The 14,756-nt window shown below is 39.9% G+C and overlaps 1 protein-coding gene across 2 annotated transcripts in view; it reads left to right on the top strand.

The window, feature by feature from the left end:
* The window catches only part of LOC131425877 (probable serine/threonine-protein kinase yakA), a 218,795-nt gene extending 207,568 nt beyond the window's left edge, over positions 1 to 11,227 (top strand). For both annotated transcript variants that reach the window (XM_058588131.1, XM_058588132.1), the window contains 4 exons: positions 8,124 to 8,245; positions 8,321 to 8,577; positions 8,639 to 8,730; positions 8,798 to 11,227. In XM_058588131.1, coding sequence (XP_058444114.1) covers positions 8,124 to 8,245; positions 8,321 to 8,577; positions 8,639 to 8,730; positions 8,798 to 9,757 — 1,431 coding nt within the window. In that variant the 3' untranslated portion in view covers positions 9,758 to 11,227. The remainder of the gene's footprint in view (positions 1 to 8,123; positions 8,246 to 8,320; positions 8,578 to 8,638; positions 8,731 to 8,797) is intronic.
* Positions 11,228 to 14,756: the final 3,529 nt, after the last annotated feature.

The following is a 14,756-nucleotide window of genomic DNA, read 5'->3' as shown; positions in this document are numbered from 1 at the left end:
CCCAACCTTCCTCGATAGAAATTGCTCCAGAAGCTGAAGCAGCAAGTATCAACATTCCACCGGCGGCCACGACACAACAGGTGGCCATGGTAGCATTTACAGACTTCCCAAAGTTAATTAATCCTTCCCGGTCTGTCACTCAAACCGCTGACGTTTGGACGGCTAACTGATTGTATTATGAAAATCTGCTCGTATTTTGTGCGGAAGGGTAGCGCAGCCAACAATCCACCTTCGTTCAATCACTCGACGTGACAATGATTATGATTATGATGAGCATAACATGACATGCGAAAGGATGCGCTGGCTGCACTGATCAGTGCAAGATTAAAGCAGACCCTGTCAGCTTGGAGCGATCTCAATCTTCAGTTCAGCAACGCCATCGCACGGCGTCTCATTCAACATGTCATGTCAATTGTATGGATGTGCAGCCCTGCTATTTTGGCGCGTACGAATTTGACATTTCTCTCCCCTACTTCTATGTATGAGATTCGATGCGGACTCACCTGAGGGCGACATGCTCGCAAAAAAGGATGTTGCCAATTATTTGTTCGGGAAATGTGAGAGCTGGATATCTTGTTAATATGATGTCTTTGATTAAAGCAAAGTGTGTCAGCTTTGAAGGTGCATTTACATGGGATGGATCTCACAAGCAACGAGTGCAGTGTACATTGAGCTTCTTACAGTTTCAAATATCATCTTCAATTGCTTAGCGTCATTCCATCAGCAGCACTGTAATGGAATTGCATTCCTAGATTGACTATTCTGAGTGAACCAGATATCGAGCGCCAGAATTACATTTCCGCCGTTGCCGTCGAAGTTGGACAGTTTTATGACCTCTTTCTGTTTCCCGTTATGGCAGCAACATTGTCCTAATTAAGTCACAATTAAACTCTATCTCCCCGCGCGGTGTGATCCTTCTTTGCCGTGATCTTTCTTGTTGGAGAAAACTATGTTCGCTGCTGACTGCCCAGTTCTATCAACATAAAACACACAAAAAGCAATCCCATTACTTTCGGGGAAACACTCAGCTCAATTGTACTTCTGCTTTTGAAGCATGGATGTTTCCGGGAGGTCTCGGTTGAGTGTTTGCAAAAGTTTTGGACCGAACGAATATGTATGTATTTTATCAGCTTGCATATGCTACCTACGAACCGGACTGGGATCATGACGACCGCTATGACGGCGCTTCAGTTGAATGATACTCCCGTACGGAGAACTTTTCTAATCATTCCTTGAAATAAATATTCAGCGGAATGGGGCTACGGTACGGAATTGTGTGATTAGTTCAAAAATGTATCCCATTCTGAGTGAGAGTTCATTTCGTGTTAATATTTTTACTGTGTTACAATGGGTGTCATTCCATCATCCCATTTCTACTGCTGATGGACATGCAATCTTCGTTGCGTTTAATTAATTAATCGCGTGGGCATGTTTAATCATAAATTGCACGTGATGATGTGATGACAGAGGGTTTTACGATCCGAAATTGGTCAGACGAGACTTTTTATTAAGGCTGTGAACCATTTCGCGGATAATTTTTGAAATCTGACACTTGAGCGGTTGTTTTGTGTCGAGTAGTTAAATTTAACTAAAACTGCGGCCCATTTCAAAATTTGACGGACGGAAAGTTCCCACTTAGAAAAAAACGTTCAACGGTGGTCCTTCATTGGTCCAATACGTTGGATCATTGGTCCAATGAAAGTCCAATCAATCGTTCAACGGGAGGCAAACACGGGACCTTCGTTTGCCGATTTTGAAACAGACCGTTGAACCGAATGCCATTTTTTTCGTTCAACAAACCCGGCAGACAGAGGTCCATTGTTGAGCCATTTTTAACATGAGGAGTTGGAGCCCCGTTGGACTAGTTTTACTGCAGAATTTCTGAAGTTTTTTTCCACTTATTTGTTTAAACTAACAATACATACCTGCACAATACTTCTACTTCACGTAGAATAACAACAAATTTTCTTTCTATGGAAAGGTAACACTTAATTTTCACACTATTTTTGCAAGAGAAAAAACAACAACAAACCGTTCCAGCAAATTGAACGAATATTTCGTGCAATATATCGTTCAACAAGCGCTCAAAAAGCAACAAAATTGAACGGTCTGCTGAGAGGGTTGTTTGGGTTTATTTTCCACTGGAAATAATTTCAACTAAAGAATTAATATTAGAATTTTTATTGCAAGATTTATTTCAGTGTCGGAAAATAACCACCCTCTTAGAAAAAAACGTTCAACGGTGGTCCATCATTGGTCCCATACGTTGGATCATTGGTTCAATACGTTGGATCATTGGTTCAATGAACGTCCAATCAATCGTTCAACGGGAGGCCAACACGGGACCTTCGTTTGCCGATTTCTATATGAAGGTAACACCTAGATTTCACACTATCTTTGCAAGAGAAAAAAACAACAGCAAACTGAACGAATATTTCGTGCAGTATGTCGTTCAATAAGCGCTCAACGACCAACAAAATAGAACCGCCTGCTGAAAGGGCATCGATCTGTCAAAAACAACCATGCTCTCGAGCAGAGGTTTTTTTGACAACATCAAATTAACCGCTCGAGTGTCAGATTTTATCCGAAAGTAAAAATTAACCGCGAAATGGTTCACAGCCTAAAAAGTCAAATCATGTATCTTCTTCTACACTGATAAAAATCGACACGTTTGACATATTTTACAGTTAGTTTCGCCAAAACCGACGACACGACCAGGCACTCCGAAGGAAAATCTGAATAAAAAGTGTTCGTGAGCGATTTACCGCCAGTTACCAAAAATATAGCGACCCCTTGATAATGTAAAACATAATTTTCTTGAGCAACACTGTTTGAGTTGCTACAAACTTGTTGCCATAATGAATAAACAAACCATTTGAGAAAGTTTCGAAACAGTTATATTATTTTAAATTGTGTGCCATTAGTGCTAAATTAATAAAAGCTAAAAATTATTCTAAAGAAATCGAGAATGTACGTAGCTGTACAAGATGCCGCGAGCCATCGTCCGGGGACTCGTCCCTCTGGGGACGTTCAACGTAACTGGTGACTGATTCAGAAACTCTTACAATCTACAAGTTTAACTTTTTGAATTTGCACCAACCGAACTGGGACTGGCACTGGGTGCCCAATATCCAAATCTGACATGACAGACATGCGTCTTCTTTTATCATCATCATTGCTATCCAGTGAGTTATCAAACTCATGCATGATGCTGGTCATTCTTTTCAGGAATATCCAATCGAGTTTCCGAAACATCACTATAGCGAAACATAACTATAACGATTTATTGTTAGAATGTATCCGAAATGACATTTGACAATTTTCAGCTTGAGAATAAATTATCAAATTATTTGAAGGAAACTTGTTTTTCTGGGTGGTTTACAATGTGCACTTAAGAACCTGTAATTTTGATCAAATCCTAAGAAGCTTGATTCCCGCACTTTTCAAGTGTATTTCATGTTCATCAAATTTTACACATGTTTTGCGAAGGTCTCCAAATAACAGAGTAGAAGTAGAGGAGTTTTCACGAATGTCTAAAATAATACTATGTTCACACTATGAGTTAAAACAAGTTTTAACTCTGATTTCATGTTTTAAGCGAAATAACATGTTATACTTTTGCGTTATTTCATATTCAGAAACGTCACATTAAAACATGTTTTCCCGAAATAACATGATATAAATGTCAGTAAAGCACAACCCTGCTAGCATTTTCCTTCACTTTTCGACTATGTCAATTGACAAGCTGTTCAACAACAGCATAGTTTTCCATCAAAGTAGCCATGTAATCATAATAAAACAAAACTGGAAACTGGTACCAACGTTGCCAGGTATACCGATTTCTCGGTATTTATACAGATTTTTGCCGTCTATACCGCAATACAGATATGTACTCCCAAAATACCGATAACTCACGAATCATACAGATAAGTACCGATTTTGGTTTTTAGCTTGAATAGACATGAGAAAGGATTGTCGTGGGACCTTTTTGTTTTGCTCACCTCTTGGTGACATTTTCTACTACTTATGTAGAAGAGACTCTGATACCGATATGGTACAGATAGATTTTTGCGCCGAATACAGATTTTTGGAAAAACGACCTGGCAACGTAGACTGGTACAACCACATTTGTTTTTAAATTAAAAGATTACTTTTTTGTTCATTTGAAGTACAAAAATATTCGAAACGTTGACAATAAGCGTGAAACGATAATATCCTTCATAGCTAGGAGAAGTACCTGACTTATTTCTTAATTTTCGGATGTTGTCAGAATACTTTTTCTTTCCTACATGCGACGTAGGCATTTTTGCAGTTTGTTTATAAACAAACTCAATACCAAGTAATATGTCATGAGTATAACATAATCTTAGTGTGAACAGTGCGGTTTTAACTTTATATTACTATCGTTAAAACATGTTATTTTCTGCAGGTGTGAACATAGTATAAGACAGCGTATTGTTTTACAACATGTACGCTGATCAGCAACGAGGGTTGAACGATTTGGAACAAACTCAGATTGCGCTGGTCTTACAAGAAATTTTTCATATGTTCGAGCCCCAGCTGAATTAATCGATCCACTGCCCTGACGTCTAATGATGCTGCAGAACTTGCAACTTGCCGCGAAATAAAGATTTTCCACTCGAGGCAGTTAGTTTTGTTTACATTCCTCAAGTCTTCAATAAGCGGTAACCAAGGTTTCGTTAATTGTTATTCAAAATCAATAATTCATCAACTTGTGTTGCCAGTTTTAATAATTTTTCAGGTGATTTCGTTCTGACATTACCAGTTACTGAGGAGTACTTAAATTTGTGATACAGTTTCGATAGACGAGTGGCAGGTCGTGTCGGCGCCAAAACCTTTCTTCGTCTGAATTTTGTTATGTTGTAGATAAAAAACTTTGGAAGTTATTTTTGCTTTTGAGCATCCGGAAATTATGATTCGATGAAACTTATTCAAAATTCCAGCTGAAAATGAAAACTTTTTCGGTTTGTTTTTACATTCGTTTAATGGAATATAATGCAATGGGCAATCTTTCTATTTTACTTTCCTATGACCGAGGCCATCATCTTAACATTTTATCAGAAGAAATTTTTGAAAGCATAGAGAACTACGTTACACTAATTGCATGAAAAAGTGAACATAGAAAAATCTTCATTAGCAGATGGCACCATTTGTTGTGTTTACCGTATACAGATATAAAAAAATCAGTAAAATCTATATTTCTGGCCAAAAATCCGTAATCTGAAAATACAGAATCTTGGTCATAAATTTATCTGAAAAATCTGTAAAGTACAGATTAATCGGTATATGTGGCATCCTGGCCCCACGCCGTCCCGCTTGTGAGGAATTCTGGCAACCGTCAGAAGGCTGGCTGCATTCCGGCAGCTGTCAACATTGACTAGGCGAAATTACGTCATTACCTCGCCGCACGTGTCTTGTTTATTTCCTTCTTCCTTCTTTTTATTCGACTTCACTTGATATTCGCAAATCCCGCATGTCCATACAAAAAAACGAATCTTGAGACGAGGTAAATGAGATTGGAGTAATGGTATTTTTGGTAGTGAGAAAGCAATGACATTAACATTTTATATAATTAGTATATATGAAGGGCAATAACTGATTGTCCTTTATATGTACTTTTTGTTGAAAAAATAAAACCAAGACGCTAAAAATGTAGAACCGATTCAAAACGGTTCTGCCAATATTGTATGCAAGAATCTGATAGAAACAGAACCGATAATAACCGCTAGGCGATATTCTCTGCCGGAAACGGTTGTTGCATTGTTGCCAGACTTTTGCCGGAATTCTGGCAGAACTCCGGAAAAATGGCTGGCAGACGCGTATAAGTGGGATTGTCCATGCGTTGAAATCTTCTGCTATCACGACCTCGGTTTTTTACCCACCAGGTCTACGGTCAGCCTGTCGATCAGTTGGGTGAACTGGCCTATTGGCGTAGCAGCTGCAATAATATACGCTGTTTATCTTCGCTATGGCTATTTCCTCGGTTTGAGTTGTCACAACTTCCTGTATTGGATGCTTACCCGAGGTCCAGATGGCCTCTATCCTGGATCCGTCCGCAACTCAGTTTCCGTTGATGATGGGAATGCGATAGGGGTCCGAGAGGAAAACAACTTCCGTGTTCCAGTCTACAACCGACTGACGCATCAATTACTGCGCAGCCGCACAGTGGTTGAGATTTAGCTGCGCTGAGGCCGTCTTACTACCTCCGCCGTAGAGGCAGACTTGGCCACCCATAGCGTGGTTTTGAGCCTTCTTCTTCTGGCTCGCGCAGATCATACACCGTGGTATTTTGTTGCACTTAAGCGCATTGTGGCCTTCGTCACCGCAACGCTTACAGAGGTTGCTCCGGTTTGGGAGTTTGCAGTCCCAAGACTTGTGGCCAGATTCGAAGCACCTGAAGCACATATCCACAAACGGTGGTTGGTATGCTCCTTCTCAAGATTAGCTAGCTTTGACTCGCTCCGCATAGCCTTAAGGACGTCGGTGTACTTCTCCTTGTCGATCTTGACCAGCTTCCCCTTTGTCTCTAATCCTTCTCTCGCGCTCTATGGGGACTTTCTTCGCTTTCTTCCCGGTTACCTTGAGCCAGAGCCACTTCATATCGAATTGCTCCTTGTCAGGCTAATCGGGATTCGTTTCTTCGGTTTTCTCCTTACCAGGGTTCGGGGACCAAGCATCACGTTTTGGATTGAAGCCTCTGCCACAATCCTTCTCCCTACCGTCAGCGACCAAGCCCTTACACTTTTTGGTCGCGCCTTTGTGCCTTGGTGAGTTCTTGCCCACTTTGTTCCGCTCCATTATAAGGCGGAGTGCGTAGTAGACCGTCGCCTGACTCGGGTTACTTTGGGAAGAGAAGGGCTCCGTTTGGGAGCGGCTTTCCGTAGTTTCAGGAAGTTAAGCTTGAGGTTCTTGCTGATGTTACTCTTTTCACTAGTGAAAGTGATGATCGCGTCGAGCTGTTCTATGACCACCGTCATACTCGATAGAATTTCACCAGACCCCGACTTCAGGGTCTTTGATTGGTTTACCGATTCGACGAGCTGTCGCTTCAGTTTCTTCCTCTTTCGCACCCGGTTTAGCGGGTTCCTCAAACTCTTTCTCGCGAAGGGGTTTACCTTCTTTCCTTCCTTGTTATTTTTCGTTTTCTGTTTAGTTGTTTCCATTTCAGTTCCCACGAGTAGGGGGCTTATACCGTACCCTCCCGCTCGGCTTCCCCCGACCGGGTAGGATTAGACTTGGACAACAGCCTCGTATTGATGGGGGCGCCAGGTGCTCATCAAGCACCGTTAGTGGTTCGAAATTTTTACCTCTCAAACCATTCATTCATCAGCACGAGTCGCTTGACACCTTGAATTAGGGCTTGGTATTCGGACAGAAGGGGTACGAATTTAAAGGATGGTGGGTATCAGGGCAAAGAATATCTTGTGCAGCTCCGATCCAAAAATCGGGTTTTCAGCAATCCTATTATCTTTCCATATTACATGGCTGAAATAAAAACGACCTGTGGATTGATTTTTAAAATCAAGAAATTGTAATACTTAGTTCGGAAATGTTGGTGAAACGGTACTATGTTCCCAAAATTAAATATAGAATTTTGTCCGGATCCATCTTCCGGTTCCGGATTTATAGGGTTAAGTGTGTATGAAATTGCAACCTGTCATCCTGAGCGACAATGCAAAGAAGGAAAAATTCTTCTAAATTTGACTCAAAATTGTTTCAATTTGAGGGTTGTGTTAGTTGCTAGTCAAACAAACCGATTTCGCCTACGCTGGCTCACAGTTCCAGGTCCCGGAAGTCCCGAAAATAGTGGTCTAAGCTCTAAACTCTAAACCGGAACTCTCTTCATTTTCTTCAGGGGCGGCTGAGTTTCACAAATTAAGACTAAAACGAAAGGTTTTATGATCTTATAGACTGCTTTTGACTTTTGCTCGGATGCGACTTCCGGTTCCGGAACAACAGGGTGAAGTGTAGTTAAAATGTATAAAAGTTCATCCATAACTGGTTCTCAAATAATCTTAATGATTTCGAGAAAATCATAGCTCTGAAATTTGCTGAATAAATGATTGACCGGTGACTACAATTATGGCTTGCTTTAATTTCAGCCTCGGTTGGCGGATACCCGACGTTCGGCCATCCACTGTGCCGATGTGGACATGGAATACTATCGGCTACGAAGTTTCAGTATCACGTCTCACGGAATCTGCAATCTGGGTGATTCGATGAGGTAATAAGAGCAAGTTTCCGAAAGTGGTATAGAACAATTAAATATATACATATCTTGCTTTCCTAAACCCAACAGAAGTCGCCGTTCGCGATCAATCAATTCGGTCACTTCGGCCAGTTCCGGCGGTAAGGATCGAAAAGAGAGTGGTGCATCGCAGAAACACGACACCCACATGGAATCGGCCGACGGAAGCGGGGACAATTTGTCCGCTGTCAAGGAGAAAGACAATGCGTACAAGGTGGCAATGCTCGGTGCATCCGGTGTCGGTAAAACAGCCCTCACCTACCAGTTTACGACTTCGGAATACATCTGTGCGTACGATTTGAGCTTGGGTTAGTGCAATTTCTCGGATCATCGATGACAGTATTGTATGTATCGGTATTTCTGTTTCAGATGACGACTACGGGCAGAAGACAGTGTCCGTGCTGTTGGACGGTCAAGAGACGGATCTGGAAATCATAGACCACCCAGCGTGTGAGATGTCGGTAAGTTCGAAAACCGTTGATCAAATCAATCAGAGATGCATGATGATTTTTGTTTTCCATTCACTAGGAGGAAGCCTTCTGTTCCACGTACCAAATCGACATTTTCGTGGTGGTTTATTCGGTGGTAGATCGAGGATCATTCAAAAAAGCCGAGAAAATCCTAAACTTTTTGAAAGATTCCGAAATGCTGCTGACTCGTGGTGTGATTTTGGTCGGCAACAAAACTGATCTAGAGAGGCAGCGTGAGGTGCCCTGCCAAGTAGCGCGTCGCTTGGCGAAGGAAATCGGTGCCAAGTTCATTGAAACGTCCAGCGGGATGGATTACAATGTTGACGAACTGCTGGTAGGAATTGTCGCTCAGGTTAAGCTGAATCCCCAGCGTATCAATCGATTAACCGATAAGCAACGGAACAGCATAGCAGGGTCAGTTGTTCCACAACCGAAAACTGCGATCAGGGGTCGCAAAACGGCGATGTCAATGCGGGAACTAAGCGGCAAAGATGCCGCTAGTCGGATACGTCGAATCGTACGTCGCAGTAGCATCGGAAAATTCGGTTCCGAGGAAGATGACGACTACAATGTGGACGACAAACGACTGCGGAAGAAAAACCACGACTATCGGTGCGAGGACGATGTTGAAAGTGACGACGAACGGTCGACGGACAACGAAACAAACCTGTTGAGGCGAAAGCGTTTTGATCTTCCAAGCATTTCGACACAGACGGTTAGCGGTGCGTTCGGCAGTGGTAGGACTTTGAAACGACTGTCTCGTGATCAGCAGCAGCACGATACAGACATGCAACAGCAGCAACAACAACAACCGGATATTCGTCGCTCTCCACAGCCGGGAGTCAAGCGGTTTAACTATATCGACGAAAAGTCTGCGGGCGCCGGAGGCTCATCCTCCGGCTCAAACAAGTTCGCTAACCGTACCAAGCTGTTGCTGAATTCGTTTTTAAAATTTAAACGGAACCTGCGTGTCAAGCGTCGCAGTTCCGGTAGTTGTAGTGATTTGTTTGTAATTTAGGATGCGTTGGAGCAATATTACTATTGTTGTTGTTATACATAATTGGTGTATTCTGTACACACGAACATACACACACACACAAACGCACACCAGTGCACATCTTGTCATGAAATGGGATCAAATCAAACGGTTTTACACCAAGCGGCATAATAAAACACAACGAAAGCATGCGGCTACTAGTGGAGTGATGCCAGAACGCGTATTTACTGCTAATGATAGTAGGCTTTGAATCTCTAGCGGAAGAGCATTTTACGAGAAACAATACCATGGTAACCTGTAGAATTATGTTCGCCAATTGTGACAAAAGTTCTTTTGAAAGGTAGTTGAAGAATGTGTTTTTGGTAGTATTTTAGTTGTACCAATTGTATAAAACCAATAAGCTAATATTTAAATGGTAAGTAAGGAGTCCAAACAACAAAACGGCGTAAACCAAAAAATCAAACGTTATGTCAAAACAGATAAATCAGGCACGTTTTAATGTTTTTACTGACTTTTATCGGACAACAATAACTGCTGTCGAGTTTTTGCTAAAACCCAATAACAACTAAAATATTACAAAACTAATATTGTTGACCAAATATGTGACATGATTGATCAAGGAACTTGTATCAGTATGACGAACAAGTGAAATATAGGATAATGTCAATAATTAATGTAAGCAAACAAGAGCACTACAATCCCACCTCTTTTTTTGCGAGCAATGTAAAATGTCTGTTCCTAATATTTGAATAAAAATTCGAAACTAAACGGTTTAAAACATCGCGGACAGATTGATACAGTCTAAATAGATACGACCATAGCCAACATGGTTTTAGTAAACTCCAATTAACGTCAGCTTCAATGCCAGAAAATGAATCTAATAAAGCTACTTGTTTTGATTTTTTTTAGCGATCGAGTGACTGAATACTAAACGAGATATAATTCTCCGATCATCTGCTACTGTTTTGAACAAAAACTAACTATAAGAGTGGAATTTACCGCTTGATCCTAATATAAATTGATAGAATTTATAGAATCTGTCCGCGAGGAAATCTGCGAAGAAAAATACTATCCGCGCACGAATTGAAATGTGTCAAAGTCTTCCACTATGCCCTTGACGTATGCGTGGGATAGTCAATCGAAAGTTTACTGTGGAAGCTAAACCAGAACCAATGCACCAAGAGATAGTGAGAAAGAGAGACAGAGAGAAAGAAAAAACAACAAACTGAAATCAGAATCCTATCGCATATCGATCTCTCATCTACATATCCAAATTTATTTCTGTCATATGTACTTTAAACCGAATGAATTTCCAACTTTCGACTTGTCATTGTTCTATCCCTATCCTTATTGAAAAAATTTCCTTCGGAAAGATCCAGAATAATCAAAAGAAGCAGCAGCCATGATATCATTTGAAAACGGATACCACATAAGTGAATAATAATAAATCAAAAATCAAATCTAGATCGCGCCATGAAGAGCTAATTGAAATCTGTCGTGTTTCATTTGCATAATCCTGTATAGCCGGTAAAAAAAAGTGCTGCCACGTACCGCCTGACAGTCACACCTTACGCAGGTGACGGGCGTACGTACGCTGGATTTGCATATAATTGCATTCTGATGACCACGTCCAGCATTTGGTGAATCTCTCTCTCAACAAGCAACAGTCAGCAGTCGACACACAAGCGAACATAAATGTCAACTGATCTCGTGTGTTTGAATGTTTCGAAATGTAACTTTTTTTATGTAGCATTTTACTTCCTTTGTTTTCCTTTGTCGGTAAACTGTACCGGCTTACACATCGTAAAGGCGGTCCCCGGATATAGCTGGCCGTTGTTTTACGATCATAAATCATTGTAATTCATGGCCGTTGTGAGGTCTGGCTTCCGGATATGCAACAGGATACCAATCCTACGGGTTCTGCGGAAAATTAGTGAAGTATTGTTCAGTTTGGTCATACATTTGAAATTACTTCATTTCATTTGTCATGACACTTCCGTCAAACTAGTTGAATATTGTCACCTTCTTCAATTGGTACAACAGTTCCGTCGAATGTTGTGGTCCGTATAGGGAAATCATATACCTTCAAATGACCTGTTTTTATTGTTTAAACGTCGTAAAGTTACGCTGTAAAAGGTCGGGCAAACAACCATTTACACACTTTATTCACTTGTTATCCTACTTTCGAGTAAACAACACATTAAGCATGTGTCCTACTTTCGAATAAACAACACATCTTTATGCCGGTATTCTGGGATTGTCATAGTATACTTTTGGAGGACTACCTCAATGGAAGTATAAGCGCGCATTAATGAAGCGATTAAAGAACGAAATCGTTGTGAAAGAGGACCCTTACATGAATCACACGAGCATCGCTACCATCGTTAAAATCAACGGTTTATTCCCCATCCACCTTGTTCACCTGATTTGACCTCCTCGAACTATTATCTGTTCCCAAACCTTAAGTTATCTCTGAGAAATCGAAGTGAGTTTCCACAACCTGATACCGAAACCTGTACAGCCAAAATAAGTTTGCATGGCCATAATATGACCTACAAATTTAGAAGATATTTTTAGTTCTACACGAATCGAAGTAAGGGAGCTATCTCAGACCACTTCTCAAAATCTACCAAAAGTTTTGTGCTAGAAATGGACCTTTAGAATGTCTGCGAATAAAATGGCATGACAGCACGGAACGACCGAAATTAGCCATGCGCCTAATTCGTATTACTGTTTGTGAATTAATTGATTTTAAAAACAAAATTTCCAAAATAACTATTAAATTAGTTGAAAATCTGAATTTAATTTGCTAAAAAAAACTCTTGTTTTTAGATAATGTGTTTAGTTGGCGAACATTCTGGAAAAAAATAAGCAAAATTTCAATCCAACACGAAACTCTCATTGGCAACAAATTTTGTGATTAAGATCAGAATATTCTACTATATCTATCTGTCACCATCACTGCAGAAAGACAGCACTAAGAAAACAAAAATGAAATTAGCTTCAATAACAAGTTTATTAGCCAAAAATTCATGAGAAGTATTAAAGCAAAACAATCCATTAAAATGGTAAAAAGGATAGTGTTGCTGAAACAGTTTGCAAATTGTTTTAAATTGTTTCGCATGTGTTACGATATATTCATATTTGAATTTCTAAACCGATATGTAAAAATGCCGCAAACTCTTTGTGGGAAGTGTGTTTATTCAGAATTTGTGCGCATTTGATGCGATTGTGCGTAATAATGCTTTTACGTGGAACAGTGAAGTGAGTATCGAATGTTGCACTCTATTTGTAAAAAAAACGAAGTTCGTTGTATCTTCCAACTTATATTGCAACAGGTTGTAGTTTTTTCAGCTAAAGGCTATATCGAAACAAAAAGAAAGGTAGGTTTATATTTGTTCAAAACATAGTTTTGAATCAAGAAAATAAGGTCTTTCACAGTTTGTGTAGAATACTCGTAGTAGGCGAATGCTTTTCTCTTTTTCCTGTTGTTATTGTGGTTTTCAGCGAGGCATAGAATGCGACGGAATCGCCGCGGATAGCGAAATAATGAGCGTCAGAATCACAGGTGCCAGGTTGCAGATTTGCATGTAAATTTGCCGATTTCATTTGTAAGGTTTTTGAAACGTCATACTTATAAAATTTAACACTTGCATTGGATGATTTCTACACTCTTACCAGTCGCTAACTAATTTTGGGTCAAAACCTACCCAAAATCAACTAAAGTGCATCTTCTCAATTTTGGGTAACGAGTGATGACCTCAAAATTTAGGTGAATGTAAGTTTAGTACAAGTGTTATGCCATAACAAAGCACGCTACCCATTTTTATCGATTAACTCAAAGTTTGAGTAGATAACAACCTAACTTTGGGTAGCTTATAGAAGAGCTCTACAATGAGTAATTTTTCCTTAAAAAAATAGGTAGAAATGATTTTCAGTGTAGTATGCAGACGTGAAAATTTTACCTGGCATCTCTGCCCAGGAGTTGGACAGTTGTTTTAACCTCTGTTCTGTATGTTGTACTGAAATTTACAGCACTTTAGTACTAACAGAGAAATTAATCGTCTGATGGATTGAAGGCAATTACAGACGGTAATATTCTCTAACGACAAGAATTATTTGTTTGTTCATTAAACGCATCAACAATTATGTATCTGTCAAAGACGACTGAAGTTTTAGAATTAGTAACTTATTTTTATGGTTTTTTTTTTTCATAAATACGTTTATTTCATAGGCAATATACATAAGTTTTTCTTCGCCGTGGCATCTACAATACATAGTACTTTAAACCTAATACATTTCGAATATCCTATTAGTATGTTGGTATTCATTAGTTAATCTAAACACTGTTTTTATCAAGCGAGTTGCTATTATAAATTACATTAAATGAAATACATTTATTTTGTACATGATCTTATAACTATTTCAGGTTTGTTTGTATCAGTTCATCACTTTTATTTAATATAAGATAGCTGGCTATTGGTTGAGCTCATGGAAGAGAAAACAATCTAACATAAAATAAAATTTAAATTGGAACTCCAATGGACTTAATGAAATAATAAAGAAGTTTCATGTAAGGAACGTCACGACAAGCAAGAATGTCGCGAACTGGGACATTGGATAGTCTACCTTGGGTACGCAAGGAATTTATTAGTTGAGATCTGACATCACGATACTCCACGCATGTCCAAACAACATGGTCAATATCGCGGTAACCTTCGCCACAAGCACAATGATTAGTCTCGGAAAGTCCAATTCGAAGGAGATGTGCATCTAACGTGTAGTGATTGGACATGAGTCTGGACATCACACGAATGAAATCTCTACTCACATCCAGTCCCCTGAACCATGCCTTTGTCGATATTTTAGGAATAATTGAGTGCATCCACCGACCCAGATCATCTTTATCCCAAGAAGCTTGCCAGCTGGCAAGTGTTCTTTGGCGAGACGCGCTATAGAATTCATTGAAAGCAATTGGTCTCTCATAAATTTCACCCTCAATAGCACCACGTTTGGCTAA

This window comes from Malaya genurostris, chromosome 1 (genome assembly GCF_030247185.1).
Source record: "Malaya genurostris strain Urasoe2022 chromosome 1, Malgen_1.1, whole genome shotgun sequence".
Lineage (NCBI taxonomy): Eukaryota > Metazoa > Arthropoda > Insecta > Diptera > Culicidae > Malaya > Malaya genurostris.
This window is presented reverse-complemented; position numbering and strand designations above follow the sequence as displayed.